Source organism: Podarcis melisellensis (assembly GCF_964234715.1).
Source record: "Podarcis melisellensis genome assembly, chromosome: 3".
NCBI classification, from domain to species: Eukaryota; Metazoa; Chordata; class Lepidosauria; order Squamata; family Lacertidae; genus Podarcis; species Podarcis melisellensis.
Genome location: NC_138530.1, coordinates 57,716,449 through 57,737,489, shown reverse-complemented (window position 1 = coordinate 57,737,489; position 21,041 = coordinate 57,716,449). Strand labels below are relative to the sequence as shown.

The window sequence follows — 21,041 nt, the reverse complement described above, 5'->3', positions numbered from 1 at the left end:
ATGGTCAGCATCCCAGTGTCTCGGCAAACTCGGTATCCTTTCTACCCCAAATTTGGCATAGACCATCCTGAAAGATACCACTCTTATGCTGCTAAGTTTTAAATTAGTCTATTTAAACCATTTGCTAACTGTAAGACACAGAACAGGGGTTGCTGACATGGCACCCATGGCAAACTTTCATTGGTTTGGTTTTTTGTTATGTACTTTGTGTTCTCATTTTGTATTTTTATGTTGTGAACTGTATGAACTGCTTTGGGATCTTTGGATGAAGGGCAGTAGATACAAATTTATTAAATAATAAATAAATAAATAGTAAGTCTCACACTCTTCTAGAAATAAAGTTATGGGGCAAAACGTACAGGTGCCTGCTAAATGATTTTTGTGAAATTAGTGGTGTTGCTACCTTGTATAGCTATCCTAGTGCTGAGGAATACTTCTTGTTACTGGACAGTGACACCATTTGTGTGTGTCTGTAATTAGTATTATGTGATCTCCACAATCAGGACATAGGTGACTTCCAGTGGCAAGCGTAATGTTGTCAGGGGTGTTTTTCTCTAAGTTTGACTTATACCCCCCCCCTTGCCTGAAATTTTGATACTGGTTTCCCCAGCACTCTCGCAGAATTCAAAATGCACGCCTGACAATAGAACTTAAACTTCCGCACCCCAGATTGATTGTTATTATGGCAGAATATGATTCAGCTGACTCATCCTTAACATTGCATCATTAAACTCTTTGCAGTATTCCATAGACTTGTTTTCTGTAATAGTGCTTTTAGCATTCATTTTTGAAGCTTTGTTTAATTACCAGTTTTTGCTAGTGAGTGTTTCCCCTATCCACCCCCACCCCCTGTTCTTGTGTTTGCTATGCTTCAGTTATTACTGTGGTCAAAAAGAAAGACATTAATGTACTTGTGTCTACTTCTAGTTATTTTGTAGTCATGTGTTCTCGTATCATTTGTGAGGAACACAGATTTTAACTGCAGTTACATTGACATGGATGCTTTGAACAGATCAGTTGCATTCTAAATATACCTGTAGGTAAAACTTGATGAAGAACATTGCGGATACATGACAGAAGGAAACACCAATTGCAGTGTTAACTTGGACCAGTCCTTGATTAAAACAACTGGAGGCCATGGGCTAGGAGACCTTGGGAGGCCCAAACTTAATAGCATCTAATCATAAGAAACAAAACTTCATTTTCTTCTTTATCTGCTTAATGAAAGTAGAACGTTATTGATTTTTTTTTAGCATTGATTAAAAGATAATTTATAAATTTATAACCTTTAATAAAGTTTACAAAAGTATCTAATTAAGACACTCACAAAGAACATTCATAGGGGAATCATAGCTATGTTCTGAGATTACACTATAACGTCAGATCAGTTTATTTTGAGCTCTTTAGGTTATCAAACTTACCAATTATCTAAATCAGTAAGTCACAACTTATCATTTTCTATGTACAGAATGTTTGGCTCAGACAACCGTTCCTGGGTTGACCATATGTATATCATTCTTTATTCTTTTTACTTTAAAAAAGATCTTTCACCAGTACAGTTTGTAACCCTTAAGCACAGGAACAATCTGAAAATAGTTTCCACATTTGGAAAAACTGTCTGGATTTTCTCCAGGAATATTATGATACATATATTGGTGGCTCAATACATATCTTTTTCAGGGTGAGGTTATTTTACATACATGTGGGAAGTACAAGAGTTCACTGGCTAGGCTAAGGTCAACATCTTTTGAATACTCTTGCATCAGCATTTCAACACCATTGTAAATCAGTTCTTTGGTTGCTTGCAGGTTCACCAAAAATGAAAAACAAGGTTAGCTACACTCCTGTACACTATTGCTCTTCTGTCTAGGTTGACTTCAAGAGGATCAATGACAAAAGGGATAAATGAATGTACTCAAACCTTGTCTCTTGGATAAAGTTCATCTAAGGCTTAGGGTGCTGTCCCATCATTGTTTTGGTTTTTTCGTACTCTGCCTTCTTTTGGCAGTTTTGTACTTTACATCCAGTAGAGTAAATTTAGCTTAAGTGGTGGATACAAACTGCAATTGCCAGCTGTAAATATTTGCATGTGATCGATGAGATTTGCAGACTTTGTATTGCCTCGCTAACTTTATGAAATTGGTCTTGCAAATGTGTCCAAAAGTGAAGCATGAAAATGAATTCAAATTCTTCCATTTTCTGCAGAAGATTTTCAACCTGTCATGTAGTATCTCCTTTTTCAGTTCCATCACAGTAAATAAGACTGAGTGTTTCAACAATGTAAATATGACTTTTGCTAATAGCTGTAGTAGCTTTGGTGTGAACCTCCCATCTTGTGTCTGATAAATGTTTAGGAACTTTTGATGCAAGAGTCAATAAATTTTTAGCACTTCCCATCTTTTTGTAGAAGCAGAGAAAAAACAAAAATGCTCAACTTTGGTTCATCCAACTAGATTTAGGGAATGTGCAGCGCATGGAATAAAATTTGCAAACTTGTTACTTTCCATACTTTTTGGTGAACGACATTTTACTTTCCAGCCATATTGGCTGGATTGTTATATGATTGTCCTCTACATTTACTGAAATTTATTTCAAGAAATTCAGAATCAGCTCAGCCATACTTTCACCGGTGTGATTTTTCAGTTCAAAAAACATCAGAAAACATTTGACTGGTAATCCATTACTAGGAGAAACATATCTAACAATGACAGTAGGTTGATCAACATGGGAAGCATCAGGGAATGAATCAGCTGATAAACTAAAATAACCTGCCTGCCTGATGTTGCTCAGTATATCTTCTCGAACTCTATTAGCCACCAACTCATACTGTTTTGGATAGATACAATGACTGAGTCTTTACCTCCATACTGATTTATGTGAGCACACAGGAAGGGATCAAATTTGGCAATTAATTCGAACAACCACAGAAAGTTACCATTGTTTGGTGAAGCAAATGTTTCATTATCTCTGCTAAATGCCAAGTCATTTTCTGCTGAGAGGGAAATAACTGCAACATCATACTCTAAAGTACGTGCCTCCAGTAATCCTACTCTGATCTGCACTTTGAGTTTTGATGTGAGTGTTTGACTGTGCTTTCTTGTTAAGTATGTTAACATGGAGTTTCTACGATTTTATAGTTGCCATGGATTTGAGCAAGATAAGTGTGATGCCAAGCAGCAAATTCAGTACAAGTTAAAGCTGTAGTTGAGGTAGTTTGGTTAGGGAAAAGTGTGCACACGAAACCATAGATTTTCAGGGAGAATGCACTAGCCACTCTTGAGGATAGGTTTCTCCATTTACTTTGGTGGAATAGAATAAATTCTTAGAGCAGAACTGGGCTTGGTTCTTGTATGTTTGCTTCAAATTGGTAAAAGGGCTGCCCCAGTGTTGATATTACACTAGACCTTTATCAATCCAGAATAATACTTCCTTGTTATTCAATGTGGTCCATAAACCTACATCATTATTTCTGAAATCACTAGTGGCAGAACACTTGGCATTTTTATGTCTGCAATGCTAGTGTTTTCACTGAAATAATTTGCTTTGTTTCCCATTCTTTAAGATGCTTTAATGAGCTTGAACTGCTGCTCTTTTTTTGGCATAATTATCTCATGGCTTGTTCCTTTAGCACCTTGTGTTAATTATTTGGCTTTAGGTCCTGTCACTTCATATTCACTTTGTCCAGAGGTATCGGTATTTGTAATGGTATTTACCGACAACAGTTCTCAGAAGGTTGCGTTCTGTATATAAACTGGTTGTTCTTCAGACTGCTGTGTAGTCTACTTGATATTCTTCTCTTTGTAAACACAATTGTCATATGACATGATTGGCTTTAAACATTTGAGTATTTACATCTTTTCATCACTTTTCATTTACTAGCACCACTTTCATATTGCTTACTCATTATCATTTTCACAAAAAGTCAAAATTATTGTGATCCACAATCATATAAAAGAATCCTCACTTGTTCTTAGAATGCATTCTATATTGATAGACAGTGATCTGAACACTTGTACAGTCATACCTCATGTTACGTCCGCTTCATGTTACATTCTTTCAGGTTACATCCCGCAGTGACCCGTAAGTACTGAAAAGGGTTACTTCCGGGTTTCGCCGCATGCGCAGAAGCGGCGAATCGCAACCCGCACGTGCGCAGATGCGCCGCTGCAGGTTGTGTTCTTTTCATGTTGCGAACAGGCCTCCGGAATGGATCCCATTCGCAACCAGAGGTACCACTGTATTGCTTCATTGCTGACATTTGATTCTGAGTAGCTTTAAAGCCTCCATGAATTTTACTAAACACTAAGTACTCACTTGTGTAACTGTTATACAGTTGCATAACTGTATATACAGACTCATACAGCACATGTTTAATGTTACTAAGCAACTGCACCTAGATAGTAAAAATGCCTGTTTTATTAAAATAAAAAATGGCAAGAGGCCAAGGTCCTCCTAGATTATAAGTCCTTAGGCTGCAGCCTACTCAGCCCATTCGTAAATTCGGCACTGATTATAAATGGTTTGACTGATTTGTTTAAGGAAGTTTGTATTTATCCCTTCCACTGTGGTCACAGTGTTCAGGGCTTGTTCCAATATAAAATTTCAAAACATGGAACCAGACAAAATATTCCTACACATACACACATGTGCATGACTGTAGCCCAGTACACTTTCATTTTTATTTCTTTATTTCTGGCCTTAAAAGCCACTTTGGGAGGATTAACTTTGAGACTGGACAATTATCCATGCCCTGTGTAACCTTCCAGTTCAATTACTGCAATGCATTATATGTGCCTTTGAAAATAGTCTGGAATTTTCAGCTGGCCCACAGTAGAGCAGCAGTATTATTATTGCTTGCTGATATGTATCAGTACATCACTCTAGTCCTTTGTGATCTGTACTGGCTTCCAGTCCACTTCCAGGCCCATTTCAAAGTACTGGTATTAATATTTTATATTGTTATCGGGCATGTGCCTTCACTGTACTTCTATAAAATAACTTTTGTTTAGACAAGCCTATGCAGGTTTCTAGAATACTGATATATTTTTAGTTTATTGCTGGTTTTAATTTTTTGAATGTTTAAAATAGTAGTTTAAATCATTTCTGCCAATAATTTGATCATTTTATTCTTTTTATAAACCACTTCATAATCAAGCAGTATTTATTTATTTTTTGGAAATAAATAGAAAAAAATAAAAATTTACCTGTAAATAGCTTGGGGTCAGGATGCATGAAGGATTCCCTATCTGCTTACCAGGGCGGTAAGATGTTCATCAGAGACTCTCCAGCCTAATAAGGTGATGGGAGGCTGTTTGGTGAGAGGGCCTTTTGGGGTGGGGCACCCTGGGTATGAAATGCTTTCTCCAAACAAGTTTCCCTGGCATGTACAGTAGGATTTTTTTATGCTAGGTGAATACCTTGTTTCCACGAGTCTTTTAAATTTAATGTTTTTGGTTTGTAGAACTATCTCCAGTCTGTCATAGGGTTTAAAAATTCTTACGTACCTTCATATGATTTTGTAGTGCTGCAGTGTTTGTATTGATTTCATGTAGTTGATTGTTACTGTTGATTTCTTTTTATTATAAATTGTGAACTGCCCAGACTATAGGGTTGAGTGGATGATATCACGGGCAAGGGAAGATTAAGTATACCTGCCTGTTGTTAGAAAAAATGGCAACTGTGGCACTTGTATGTAACATGTACTTTACTGAAAATGTGCCTTTTGGACCTAAATGGAGAAGAAAGAAGGCATGTACTTTGAGCTCACTGTGAGTGTAGTTTTTCATGCATGTTTCTCATTTTTTTAATTATTCTCTCCTATTGAGAATGAGATACAGTGCGTTCTTGGTGATGGTACTGAGGTTTTTAGAAGGCTTACCTTCTAAAGCCTCCTTGGCTTTTATACTGAAATTTTGGAAACCTTTTATTCAAACGCATCTTTATATTTAAGGAAGAATTCAACATAGCAGTAAGGCACTCATTCCACCAGTGCAAGCTTATCAGCTTGATAGACAAAACAACCCCCTCTCCTCTTCCTACGTGCTGTTCTGGAGCTTCCCCAGAGCCAATTTCAAGGGGAGAAGATGGGAGAAGCCCATTGCACTAGCAGGACTTGTCAGCTGAAACCCTTACTTCTCCTCAGTTCTGCTGTTTGTAAATTTTGTATTAAAAATCTACAGATTTAAAATGTTGTGTTTTAGTGTACTGTTCATAAATAACCAGAGAACTCACTGAGTAAAAGAGGACAGAAATAATGGTAACAATTAATAATGATAGTGAGCTGTCCACTTATTACTTGGCTCCTGGGTGAAAGTTCACATGCTGGGCTTCCCTACGCAGGGTGAAGGAATTGTGGGTGGATAAATGATTTGGCCGCAATAAAACAGGCTAACCCTTGGTTTTTCTAGCACATCTTTATGTACCCATGCAGCAGGAACAGGCACTCTTTACTTGCTTATTTATTGTTGAAAATATTTATATCCCAGCTCTCTAAAGACTGAGTTTGCTTACAGAAAACTAAAACAAATTGGTCACAATACAAACAATTTAAAATAAGAATAAATAATTTAATTTATTAAATCAACAGCCAGAAGCCTTTCATTTCAGAAATGGAAGGTGATGTTCTTCCATACTGAAAGGATAGCAGCGTGTTGATCTAGCAATTTTCAGCTAGCTTTTGATGTGTTAAGATCACCTTAACATTTCATTTTCCTGTGGTTTAAGTATTCCTGCAACAGTGGTCCTATGTGAGAAATTCTTCACAGCATCTAAGTAGTGATGACAATGAGGCTTAAATTGCCACCAGGCTCAGTATCAAATTTTCAAGTATGAACTAGAATTCCTGTCCAAAACAAACGATGGGGAAATAAATTCTTTAGCGCTTGCTGGTTTTCAGTGTGGCTTCTATAAAAGGTTGCACCGTGGTATAACTGACATATAGAAGTTGTTGCTTAGCATAATTGTAAATAGAAAGTTTGATGTTATTATTTGCTTCCCGTGCAAATTTATATTAGCTAATATTCCTTAATGAAATTAATGTCAGTTTTGGTCGGCCAGGCGTTGAATGCTACTGCCAACATGACAGTGGTGCTGCAGTAATCCAGCTTCAGTTTCTGATCAATGAGGTTGGTAAGCTTGTGACACAAACAATTTTTTAAGATATAATTTTATTTATAGCTTTCATTTATACACATTTCAATAGCTTAACAATAGTTGTAACATTTCAAACCTCGACTTCCTTCCTCCTCTTTCTGCTGTTCCTTAAATTAATTTTTATCATCTCCTGCATATTCTAAATTAACTTAAGCTTTTCTTTTCTTTATCTATTTTTATTATATATTCTTTTGAAACTGCAGGTTATTACAATAATCCTGCAAATGTCTATATCTGTTTACAATTGCTTTGTAAATATTCAATAAACCATTTCCATTCTTTTATAAGGAGTTTGTTATCTTAATTTCTTATTCTTCCGGTAAGTTTCACCATTTCTTAATAGTCCATAAGTTTTTGTATCCATTCTTCTCTCATCGGAGCTGCTTCTTCCATTTTTGGGCATGATACATACAATTTTGTGTGTATTAAAAGTAGAAGGCAATCTGTTCAGTGCAAATGGTTGCGACTAAATTGACTGGAATGATGAGCTGTCAGATTACCTGGACAATAAAAATGGAAAAATTAAAATTAAAAAAATTAAGAAAATTAAAAGAAATAAATAAGCATAACTTATTTATGCTAACTACTGCATTCAAATTTAATGACAAACCATGTTTTGCTGTTATATGTGCAAACAGCCTTGGGCTTGCATTCTTCTCCCATTTTTTTGAGCACAAGTTGGAGATGATTGAAAGCTTCCATTCCCATTTTTGAGCAATTTACCTTTTGCTGGTTTGTCCAGCACTGACTCTTGGTCTGATACAGTCAAATTGATATAATGAAGCAAAGGCTAACAGATTTTTTTTTAACCTAACTTTAATGACAATAATTATAAATTGTCATTTTCTGCTGCAAAACTGGAATATTTTAAATGTGTTTGAATGCAACTTGACTGACTCTTGTGAAGCAGTTCTAATCCCTTTAAAAATATTGAAAGCACCATAATTCCAAAATATTTACAGATTCCCTTGACAAAGCTTTCCATTTTCTTTTAAGGGAGCCCTTGTGAGTGCCTTGGCTGATGATACCTTACATTTATGGAATTTGCGTCAGAAGAGGCCTGCTATACTGCACTCCCTAAAATTTAACAGAGAAAGGTAAGAATTATTTGTTGTTTTTATATTTTACAATGTACGTCAACTTTAGCTCATTTTCACACAATAGGGTGAAGGCAGCAAATAGTTTTAGTCCTGCGTGCCCTAAGCATACTCTAACCTGCTACTTCTTCATGAGCATTTTACTTGCAAATCACTTCTTCTATTGGCTGGGAGGACGTGGGGACTCTGTATGAAATAAGAAGATAAGTGATGGTGATGGTTGGTACATTTGCTTGCTTACTGTTACATAGCAAGCAGGTGCCAGCCCAGCTGGGAAGTGGGAGGGGGAAAAGGAGTAACAAAATGGGCATTGGGCTTTCCTTTCTTTCTAGTTCTTTCTATATTTTTGTATTCTCTTGCTTCTCTGCCTCTTAGAATTCAACTTCAGTAGCAGAAATAAAGAAGCATTTTTAGGCCCCATTCTTGAAAACGTATCTCAAATACCTAGCAGTCGGTCACTTTTTGCTATCTAGATCTATGTCTGACCAACATAAATACACAAACAGGAGAGTCCTTGTTCTCATCTGTGAAGTGTTGGCTGGGGTTGGGTTGGAGAGACTGTTATCTCTACTGTCTCCAGTGCCTCCCACCTCATTAACTTTCATCCCACCACAGGAGTGCCTCTACTCTTGAGGTTCTCCTGACACTGTTCATCTGCCTCCCATCTTTGCAGCCACGCTTTTCCTTCCCTTAATGTTGTTCACTTATTTAAATGTGACTAAAAGACAAGAGAAATAAGCCTTCGTAGGGCAGGGGCTGTTGATTACTCTCTTCAGTTTCTCCCTTCCCTGTTAGCAACTCAGCTACTGGCTTGCCTTTGGTTCAATACTTCTTTTTTAAAATTAAAAATGGACATTTCATATCTCATTCTTTATGTCCAGTATTAGCCATATGAAAAGAGGATTCCATTCTAGGCAATCTTTGAAATATTGGTCAGTCCAGTAAGAAACAGCTAGGGTGTATCTGTGTGTATGCTCACAAATCAGCCTTTTGTAGTTACAGATAGGTAGCCGTGTTGGTCTGCCATAGTCAAAACAAAAAAAATTCCTTCCAGTAGCACCTTAAAGACCAACTAAGTTAGTTCTTGGTATGAGCTTTCCTGTGCATGCACACTTCTTCAGATACACTGAAACAGAAGTTTCCAGACCCTTCTATATAGTGAGAAGGTGGGGAGGGGTATTACTCAGAAGGGTGGTGGGAATGGGTGATTGGCAGATAGCTGTGATGAGCCTGTTGACGACTCTTAACGACTGCAATAGGTCTTACAGGAAAAAGCAAGGGGTGAGAAGGTGAAAAGTGGCTTTGTCATGTATAATGAGATAAGAATCCAATGTCTTTGTTCAGGCCAGGTTTCTCCATGGTTTTAAGTTTGGTGATAAGTTGCAATTCAGCAGCTTCTCTTTCCAGTCTATTTCTGAAATTTTGTAGGCTTCAAAGCAAGATAGCTTGACCAATAGCTGAGTTTATGGGAATTGTAGTCCAACATTTAGAGAACCACAAATTCCTCACCTATTTTTTGCTTTAAAAATTGCTTTAAAACTCTCAAGAAAGGAAATGATCTATGCTGCTCTGTTTATGCAAGCAGGGCTTCTTCAGTACTAGCTTTGGGAGGAGAGAGAATCAGAGGCAACATGCTGCCTCAAGTAGCAAAATGTCTTGGACCAGTTGGGCAAGCACAAAAATATATATTATATGCTTTTGTGAAGGATGGAAGCTTCCTAGAACAGACCTACACAACATATGCTCTCCTCTAAGTCAAATGGAGCCAACTAACCCAGCAGATACTAAAGAAATTCCTGTGCTTACTTGCCTGTTTAGAATTGTTTAAAAGCCTGTGGAGAGAGGGCTAGTGAAATACCTGGTACATGACAGTTCAGCTGAAATTTCTTTAGTAGCTCACAAGATATGCATCCTTGTATCTATGAGGCAGTTGCTCAGTAGTCAGAAGATTTACTTACTCCAGCAACATATTAAAATGTTACCATCCATAGGTGGCATGAATACAATAAACACTCAGACATTTGGGATCCATATTTAGAATTGTTTGCATAAACAACATGCCCAGCTCTGCCGGAGCTTATACCCCCCACTTTTCTTCCACTCCCTTCTCCCTTTAAGTTTGGTCTGATTGTATTTACTTTAACTGTAAACAACAACAATAACCCTTAAAAACACAGCTGTAACTGTTTTGCTGTCAGCAAATGTGACTGGCAGATGCAGTTCCTTTTATTTCCTTTTTTCAATACTAAAGTAGTAAGATTATTTGTCAGGTTCTGTTCACCTTTGGCAGGGACAACTGAAGGTTTTGTGTTGATTGCAGAAGATAGGATCTTGTACAGTTGGTGCACCCACAAGGGCATGAATAACCAACTTAATCTCTGTCCTCTCAGCCTAATTTCACATACATTGATTATAAAATTCACCAGAATGCATTTTAGTCAGAGACTGGGGGCAGATTCAATCATCTAGAGGTAGAGAGGAACAGAGATGGTGTTTGTGGTTGTGTTCTGGTTCCACACCGTCCAAACTGGTTGTAATAATTTAGGAAAGATGGTGAGCTCTTTCAGTGCCTAGAGATCTTGTTGGTCAGGAGCACAGCCCACCCAGATCTAGGGTGATTGTGACTCTTCTGGCAATAGAAAGAAGGGGCCTAGAATGTTAAGGCTACAACAATAGTGTTGTTGTTGTTTAGTCATCTTAGTCATGATTGACTCTCCGTAACCCCATGGACCAGAGCATGCCTTGGAAACTCTCACTTTCTTCTCGAAGATTCTCCTTTTTTATGTCCATGGAGTTTTCTTGGTAAAATACTGTAGTGGTTTGCCAGTTCCTTCTTGAGGTAGATCACATTTAGTCTAAACTCTCTGCTATGACCTGTCCATCTTGGGTGGCCCTGCACGGCATAGCTCACAGCTTCTTGGAGTTATTCAAGCCCCTTCGCCACGACAAGGCAGTGATCCATGAAGGGGCAACAGTAGTGTAGTGGTTACCTTTCTGGCGCATAATGTAGAACTTGAAGATATTGCATTCATTATGTAACATGTAAGGGTTTGTGAAGGGATGCCTGTGTTTCTGCAGTCGTACTTGGATCAGGGGTTGCCTCCAAACACCCTGAAGTGGATAGTGGTAGTATTATGCTCTGTTCTGTCTTGTCCTGCTCGAGCATCCCTGGATTGCCACTCCTACATTGAGTGCTTCTTACAGGGGAAGGCTTTGCTTAAGCCATCTCCAGTTCATTGCTATCCCACCTGGGGTCTTCATTAAGTTCATGATGAAAGCACCCTTTGAACACATGTGCACAGTGCCTCTGAAGTGGATGAGCTGAAAGGTGCTGTTTTCTGGTGTCAGTAACACCAGTCGTTGGGGGATCTGAGCTTGCGGGCATCCTAAGCACTTATGGAATTGTGTGTCTTTCTTGAAGACTCAGTGGTGCTTTGCATGGCTCAGCATATATGTCCAAGGTAAATTCATTTATTTCCCATAGAGCTGGTGCTGTCTGGAGCTCACACTTCCCAAGGAACATAAGTGGCACTCCCTGGATATTGGCTGGGCCTTACACAAATAGCTTAAGCATACAGGAGACTTTAGTCAATAGATTACCCGCTTGTTTCTGTCCAGCCCAATACAATGGGAAATAAGGTTTTGTTGGCTATGTAGTTATCATGGATTAAGGTGTATCTCCAAGTGTTGTGATGTTTCTGCTGCTGCTGTGCCTGGTGGGGTTGCTGCCAATTCTACAAAAAAGTGCTTCTTCCTCTTCTGCCTTTGAATATAATGTTCCATTGTGGGACATTCTGTTGTGGGACATTTGCAGAGCTGCCACAAGCTAAAAATGTGAATACATCTGCTGAAGCATCTTTTGACTGGTGTGTATTGTAACACATAGTTTGTAAGTAGTTTCCAGGCTACAGCATACCTACCTGACTGGAGATTGGTTTGGTATATTCCTCCTCCACTGCAAAAATATGAACTTACTGTGAGAAGTTCATTTTCAGCTAGGAATGGAAGGGATCTGACACACCCTGTGATTGGTGTCACTGCAGTGGGGAGAAGTGCTGTTGCCAGTACAATACAATGCAGTCAATTGCAAGGCAGGGAGCTCTAAGGGCTATTCTTCACCCCTTATGGTTTTGTTGGTTTCTATTGCTACAGTGGTACTTCGGGATACAGATGCTTCAGGTTACAGACTCCACTAACTCAGAAATAGTACCTCGGGTTAAGAACTTTGTTTCAGGATGAGAACAGAAATTGTGCAGTGGCGGCGGCATGGCGGCCCATTAGCTAAAGTGGTACCTCAGGTTAAGAACAGTTTCAGATTAACAGTTTCATCCTCCAGAACAAATTAAGTTCTTAACCCGAGGTACCACTGTACTTTGTTCTATTTTTATTGTTGCCTTGTTATTCTTGGGATGCTATTCTGTTAGCTGTGGCACTTACAAACCAAGCCCACTCAGACTAAATGCCGGCAGTTTTTATAATCTTGCCTGCCTAGTGTGGAAAGAAGAAGGGACAACCCATCCAAGGGCCCCGTCTATCCCTTGCAGAAAATGAATTTGTCATGGTATACCAATATTCAACACTAGTAACATAGATAAAATGTAACACTTGATTACTAGCAATTTAGGAAGTGTGGCAAACCAATTTACAAGAAGAGCTAAAATTTAAGAGTGAAAAGTCTACCAAACAGACGCCTAAACATTTTTCCTTGAGAGAAGCCTTGTTTTTTCATGTCACTAAGAAAGGATAAGATTAGAGGCTTCTGTTGTCTCTTTGCTTTTTTCTCTGTCAAACAGAGCATGGAACTTATTGCCAAAATTAAACAGTGTGGCAACTTCATTCTCTTAACTCAGAGATTATGTTTTCCTTCCTCACAAAGAATGTGAGAATATCCTTTAATTTAGTTTCTTCTGAACACTTTAATGTCCTGAAGAATTAGCTAAATAGTGCAACTTTTGTTATACTTTTAGTACTCTAAAGAAACATTAGTGAACTGATATGAAGGAAGAATGCTGAAGAAAAAGGTGCAATTGTGACCTAGTTTACAGTATTTTCCATTAACTAACACTGTACATGGATTTTTAAAAAGATGCATCATAAATGCTTGACTATGCATTTTTAATAAATCAATTAAAATACTCTTTACTACGTACCAGGCACTTCCATAAGTTATTAACATAATGGCTTAATGTTAAATTTAAAACATTAAGTGCAAGCTCTTGTCTATATTAAAGTGCATTCAATAAAATAATGCTTCATGTTCCAAACTAGCCTTTTCCCTCTTAAATGTAACTCTTGGAGCCTGGGTAGTTTTCTGGTGTGTCCATTCAGACATCTCACTAAACCATAGTTTTCACTATTTGTTTCCATGAGGCTGTGTCTCTGTTGAATTTCTAGATAAGGAGCTTAAGAGATGGTGCCATTTCAATGCTGGGTGGATACAAATTGTCCATTTAAGTCCAGTTTTAGGCCTGAGAAGGAAATCCATGCTTACTGTAGTGGGTAACCTGAACAGGGAACTATTGGGAGTAGACCTTGTTGAATCTTTTGGAGCTCTGTTACCTTTTCATACCTTTGACAATGCAGTTCAATTTGTATTACAATAAGATAACAACATAACAAATAATAGAAGAAATAAAATAAAAAATCAATATGAATACTTTGTATGGATATACCAGACCATCTAAATAAATGTTCTGCAGACCACAGTTTGGGAACTTCTGGTCTAAGGCATAGCATCATAGATACATGCCAGATGTCCAGAGGGAGAAAATTCCACAAAATGGATGCAGCAATGCCCAAACACAAGGCATAGCCTTGCACCCTTGTTCCATAGTCGCCTTTCAAGAAATTCCTGAGCTTCCTGAAGATGTGATGCTGTGTCATTTCTTCCAAAAGAAGTCTTACTTAATTTCTAAAGTACATTGTCTATTGACATACCTAGACAAAAAGCATAATGTGTTTCTGTTTTTTTCTGTTGTCTTGAATCTCTGGGTGGCTAGTCTTCCAGATGGCATTGAATGTACTGGAACAAAATACATATTAAGAAACCATAGGGTGGTTAATCTCCTAATTTCATCAGGCTCTTGCATAGTCACCCCAGCAGCATTTATTGTGGGGAGCACATAAATGGTGGTTGTAGAACATTTGGACTGTGCACACCTTTAAGTGACACAACAAGGTGAATGCCTGCATTTTGGTTATAGAACTAAAGCAGATTTGTTTGTCAATACCTTTTACACTGTTGCTACCTAGAAGCTGGCAAAATTGCTCTATGCAAAGCAGCTGCGTGGAAAAAGTAATGTCTAGCCTTGTACAGCTATGGACACAACTACACATTTCTGAGCCATTGCAGTTGCATGAATCACCAATGGGAAGGAGCAGTAGTAAATGTGGATGTGCTGAAGCAGACATTGCAATCTCCATGGAATTGCTTCCACAAGATTACTTGGGATTCTTGTATAGCAGGTTTTTGACATCCCAGCTGTATAATTTGTCTGGGAAAAGGGAAAGAGATATCTGTTTTCTCAGGTTTTCTTTCCTGTTTATTTCTTGATTAATATGCTTCAGGAAGAGTCTGTGTCAAAATTAACAGATTTTAGCCATTTAATTTCAGCAGGCCTTGGGTTGCCTCGACCTTTATGGCCAGACTGTGTTGCCAAGTCCATCATGTGGCAGCTGTTTGGGAAAAGACCTGCCATATGTGTGGATCTCCTTAATAATCTTCCTCCTTACCTTTTTATTTACCATATTTCCAGGCCACCTGTCAAATAGAAAATTGCCCAAGGTGGCATACATCATTAAATAACCAGTTAAATAGCAAATAAAAACAAAAACAGCATGGCTGAAATAAATAGCTTGACACAGATATAAATTAGTACAACTCTTTTGGCAAATTAAAAACCTTGGATTAAAATAATGAATTAGAAAAAGAGTGAATTGTCTTTTCACTTGAAGCATCAGTATTTGAGATTTTTACAATGAACTTCTTTTTGGGAACAGTGCAAGTTTGTTTAATTGTTACACACTGCGCTAAGTTTTACAAATCATGATAAAGGTTTTGCTTAAGTAGCTTTGACAGTTTTATCAGAGGAGACATATGGCCTACAACTAGCAAAGGAAATCCTTTGCAAGTATCTGCAAATTGCCTCTCAAGTGACCTTCCTTAACTATTAAGACATTTATGTAAGTAATTATGCAAATTGTGCTTAGATTCAATAGGTGTTTAGCAATGTTTACTTGGATTATGGCTGTGCTGTAGCACTTCCACTTTAGGTGTATTCTATTTTGTTAGTCTGTGCCATGACCCAAAATACCAAGACAAGATCAAGCTTTTCTTCTGAAGACGATAAATAAACAATAGTAAACACTATGTGAGTTCTACTCACTATTAAGCATTTTAGGATATTCTCCTGTGGCCCTGGATATTGTCTTCCTCCTTTTCTGCAGGTGGAGAAGGTCTGCCAATGCAGGTCTCTTCAATGTGGCCATGGGAACCTTCATGGCTATCACACCATCCATGCTATACTGGTAGGGAGCGAAAGGGTGTGTGTTGGTGGGGGGTTGAGAGAGATAATATCATTCTCTGTATCCAAAGCCCTCCCCTCTCCCCCCTAGAGGACCTCCAGCCCTAGAGCTTTCCCTAGTAAGGGTCTGGATTTGATGGTGGTTCTGCCATAGATTCTCACATCCCTATAGCCAAAAAATGTCATTTTTTATGTATCCAGCTACAAAGTCTGTGATGCCCTTTATTGCAATTATAAATTATATTCTCTAGAGAATGCTATTTGGCAAAACTGCAGCTTTTAAGGAAGGAGAAAGTGAAGATCTTGGATAGTAGTTTGCTCTCAGTACTTGACAATAAATTAGAAAGTTGTGTGAAATGTGGATCTGTGTGCCTTACAGATATCCTCTGACCTAAACCGAGAGTGGCTATGGATGAAATTACTGTTGCACAGCAGATCTTTGAAACAAATTCAGAATAGTGCGCACTTCAGATTTCTTTTTATGGAATAAGTCCATTCTACAAATATTCTCCATTATCAAAGTAAAATAAAGAGTCTCTCTCTCTCTCTCTCTCTCTCTCTCTCTCTCTCTCTCTCTCTCTCTCTCTCTCGGCTAAGTGGTTGTCTTTAGCTCTGATTTTTTTGTGAGAGCAGAAATGTCTTGTATACTCTTGCAGAATCATTCATCATGGATTTTCTAAGTTGTTTCATTTGTTATTTCTCATGTTTGGATAGGAACAGCTCTCCATTTCATCCCATTTTAAAGGAATAGAGACCTAGCATTCTATATGTGTTGCAGATGAGCAGCTAGCGTTCCCATTGTATGTGTTAACAGAACGACACATTCATAAAACTGTTTTGGAGATACAGTTGAGAACTAATGATCTGTTGTTGAAAAGCAGAGACCTAAGTTAGGGGAAAATTGATTTACCTGGGTGTGAATTAAACAAGCTTTTGTGAGCATAAACTCTAGACATGAAGTGCAATAGTGTGCCTTCCTTGATATTTATCGTCAATTTTAGGGATTAGATAAGGTGCATTTTTTAATTCAATTTTTTTATTTTTTCTCTTTCAGGATAACATTTTGCCATATGCCGTTCCAGAGTAAATGGCTGTATGTGGGCACTGAAAGAGGAAATATACACATTGTTAATGTGGAGTCCTTCTCTCTCTCAGGCTATGTCATCATGTGGAATAAAGCCATTGAACTGTGAGTATGGTCTACTTGAAAATAAATGTAATTTATTTGGGTATCATTCTTTTTGGCAACTATATTCTCAGTTGACACAACACACAAAATGTAGATGTGTTTCTTTTTTTGGTTGTGAAACCCTGGTTTCTGACCTGTTATGTGTATATGTATGATACCCAGCATTAGTCATACTCAGTGTGGACAAATTAAAATAAAATGAATTTAAATAATGAAAAGCATTGGTGTCCATGGATCTACTCAGTGACTTAACTGGCTATCTCCCTATGTTGGCTAAAGTGGTAGAAATTTCCTTGGAAAATAACGCTCCTACTGTTAGAATGTGTGGCACATTGCTATCCTATGGATTTATTCAGAAATAGTATGTCTCTCTGCATTCATTGGATCATGCATTTGATCCGTAGTGTAGCCAGCTGTAGGATTACAGCCTTAGTCTATGAGAGGAATTCGACGTAACACTATGGCAATCGTTCCATCACCTTTTTAGCTTGCCAGATGGAAAGAGCCACTCTGTCCTCCCTCCACCTGCTGTTCAGAGTGGAGGGAGGTCTCATGCCCCCCAAGCCAGTTTGGGGTAGTGCGGGAAAAGGAGAGGAGGAAGACCCATTGAACTGGTGGAAGTCCTTGTGCAAGCTTCTGCTAGCAGGACTTGTTAGTTGAACCCTGGCCAGAATCCTAGTTTCAGCATGCCAGCAAAGTAATATTTTAAACATTTGGTATGTCATTTAGACAAAAATATATTCAGTACATAATGGAATCCCTTGAAGTTTTTTTTTAAAAAGCACTGATAGTGTTTGAAGCTTTCTCTCTCTCTCTCTCTCTCTCTCTCTCTCTCTATATATATATATATATATATTTGCTTTCGTAGATTTTCACGGGTACAGGAATGCAGGTTTTGGTGTCCTCGGGTGTCTTCCCGTGTAAAAGTTGGGGTGTCTAGGCGACGTTTCGACGAGGTCTCACTCGTCATCTTCAGGCTGGTGCTTTCGGCTTCTTGTAAGAAGCCGAAAGCACCAGCCTGAAGATGACGAGTGAGACCTCGTCGAAACGTCGCCTAGACACCCCAACTTTTACACGGGAAGACACCCGAGGACACCAAAACCTGCATATATATATATTCAGTATATATTTGTTGAATGTCTCAGAAATTATGCAGATTGGTTTCCCTTCAATATATTAACAGGAAAGGATCGACCCATACTCCTCCAGCTCCATTCTTCTCATTTTTTTGATATTTAGTGAAGTATGATTGTAATTTGGTATACTGGTTTGCTGTTCTTATTTCATACTGCAACTCTGTACAGTATTATTAGTTTTTCTTTCTCCTGTTTTTCCCCCCTCCTGTGACTGCATGTGTTTGTGTGCAACAGTAAAATTCAATATAGTTTAAGGGGGGGAGTATAGAACAGGTTGCATTTTTGGATTAAGCATAGTTTCTCAATCTTCTCTTCCACTTTAGCTTCATATATGATAATAAATATCTCCTGAGTCTGGCTCACATTTGTTTCATGTTTCCTTACTTATTTTTAATAAACTTCATATACCACTTGATTGTAAACAACTGTTGAGTGCTGTACAAAAATATAAAATAAAAGGTTAAAATTATTGATAAAAACACTAAAACAAGTATTTAAAAATATTCAAAATATAGTTAAAGTAAATAGTAACTAAAAAGAAATAAAACAAATGTACTTCTAGACTTCATTTTGTTTATTTAACTAAACTCACTTCTCATATAATTTTTAAAACAAAACGTTATTGAAGAGCAAGTGAGTTGAGACTGATTCATGTTGCTGCCTAACTTAGTAAGTGTATTTTTATCAGACTTGCTTGAAACATGTTTCTGTATGCCTTTGAAACTTACTGTTCGGGAAAAAATGGTATTTGGGAACACCAGTTGTGAAGAGAAAATATGACTGTAGGACTGGGTGAGGGAGACTCTCTGCACTGTGCCTTCCTTGATATTTATCGTCAATTTTAGGGATTAGATAAGGTGCATTTTTTAATTCAATTTTTTAATTCAACTTACTGTTCAGAAAAAAATGGTATTTGGGAACACCAGTTGTGAAGAGAAAATATGACTGTAGGACTGGGTGAGGGAGACTCTCTGCATTGTGACCTGTGTCCCAGGCTCTCATCTGCAAGAGGATAGGCTGCTGTCAGTACATTCGTGTTGGCCCAGAAATTGGCATGTTTTCAAAATACACAAGAGCACATCTTTTTATTCTAGTTCAGAAATGACACTTCAGGCTTTCTTAATGGATCTCAAGGTTCTTATAAAAACAAAAACAAAAAACTAACTGTAGTCCAATATATACAAGCTATTCAGTTAGAATTAAAGAATTCTGAGCCTTCTGGCTGCCTTCCCTATTTTTCAGCATTTTTAGCAGTTCAACTTTTTCCTATTGTTTAACAATCAGGAAGCAAAAATTATTTCCATTTTGCTTTAAATCATCCAGAGAAGTATTAGACTGCTGTTTAATTTTTGACACCCCTTCTGTTGGTAGTGGGGTGCCTTTAAAAGGTACTTGGGAAGGGAACAACAGAGATTGTATCAGAGCTTCAACAGAAAAGGCAGACCTTCCAAGTGCCCCTATTTTCCAGGGACATCCCAGATTTAGAGAAGCCGTCCTGGTTTCTGATTTCGAATGTTCTGCTTTTCCTTAGGATGTCCCTATTTTCACTGGAGAAATGTTGGAGAGTGTGGAGTTATCCGACTCCCAAGCCATCTGAATGCAATCCTGTATAAGGAAGGCTTTTTAAAATGTTTAATGTTTTATTATGTTTTTATATATGTTGGAAGCCGCCCAGAGTGGCTAGGGTATAATAGGGTATTATCATTATGGAGTGGGACGTCCCTATTTTTATAGGAGAAATGTTGGAGGGTATAAAAAGGTTTACTGAGGGAGAGTAAAACCAAAGGCAATTTATAGGTTAACTTTTGCAGACCAGACCAGACAAGGAGGGGAATGAGAAGGGACAGTAGTAAGCCCAAGAAGAATTTAGTGTCAGAGGCAGGCACCCAAAACCAGGAGCTCCAGGGTTCAGCTAGACTGAGTTTATCCTAGTAAGGCCGCTCTCTTGAAACCAAACTAAGCTATATTAGAAATGAACAATATGAAAGACTAAGGTAGTCATGGAAAGATGATTTATCAGTGAACAAAGAAGATTTTTGAATATCCTGTTAGTAGCCAGTTGATAAGTGATAGTGCTGTCTTGATTGAATTAGGAAGTGGAGGAAGATAAAAGTTTCCATTTGCTTTTGCTACACCCGTGAGTTCCCAGGCCAGCATGTAGAGGGCTGGGGTATTCTTTTCCATTTGGTATAATGTGGGAACCGAAAAATACGCTTCTAATTTGTTAGACCTTTCCAGACAAAATGGAGACTTTTGAGCCAAGTTGATATGTTGGGACTCAGAACGGTGAACTCTGTCAACAATATGTCTTGTCTCACTCACTGGACCGGGGCCATTATCTTGCCAGTTTTTAAAGACAACCCACACACCGTGCCACCCTTAAAATAGATTTTACAGCAGTGTGAAAACACTGAAGGACTTTACAAGTAGCCTATTCATGTGTAATTTAACACCCTTTCATTAGTAGCATTTTCTTCCCAATAATTTTGTTCACAAGGTTTTGATGACTGTTCCTACTCCTCCATTCTCCAAGGGAAGTCCTCCACTTAGGAAGCCTAGTCCATAATTTCATATTGACATGCATTATCACCTGAAGCCAGTGTCTTTTGTTCAGTTTCTTGGATCCTTGGATTCCTTTCTTGGTGTAATAAGTAAATTTGTCTGATTTTGCTACAGGTGGTTAAGGGAACAAGGGAAAAATGGAGCTAAAGGGGGGAAAGTCCTAGATGTTAGCTTATGTATTAGGAGCCAGCAGTCTTATTGTGGAGGTTTTTATTTTGTGGTATCCAGTGCTGAACCACTGAGGTTCCACTCCCAAAGTCTGCTCTGGTGTCGCCTTCAACCCTCTGGAGCTGATTGGGGGGAGGGCCTGAAGGGGAGAGAGTTTGATTAGTGATCTGATTAATGCAACAATACTGCATAGCCAATTGTTCATTCCCCCCCC

The 21,041-nt window shown here is 38.2% G+C and overlaps 1 protein-coding gene across 6 annotated transcripts in view; it reads left to right on the top strand.

Annotated features, from left to right (window-relative positions):
• Positions 1–21,041, top strand: part of STXBP5 (syntaxin binding protein 5) — a 117,051-nt gene that overhangs the window by 19,306 nt on the left and 76,704 nt on the right. For all 6 annotated transcript variants that reach the window (XR_014166723.1, XM_081905149.1, XM_081905148.1 and 3 more), the window contains exons 3-5: positions 7,043–7,124; positions 8,149–8,249; positions 16,827–16,961. Coding sequence is in view for 5 of the 6 variants with exons in the window: in XM_081905149.1 (XP_081761275.1) it covers positions 7,043–7,124; positions 8,149–8,249; positions 16,827–16,961 (318 nt within the window). In the remaining variant the exon portion in view is untranslated. The remainder of the gene's footprint in view (positions 1–7,042; positions 7,125–8,148; positions 8,250–16,826; positions 16,962–21,041) is intronic.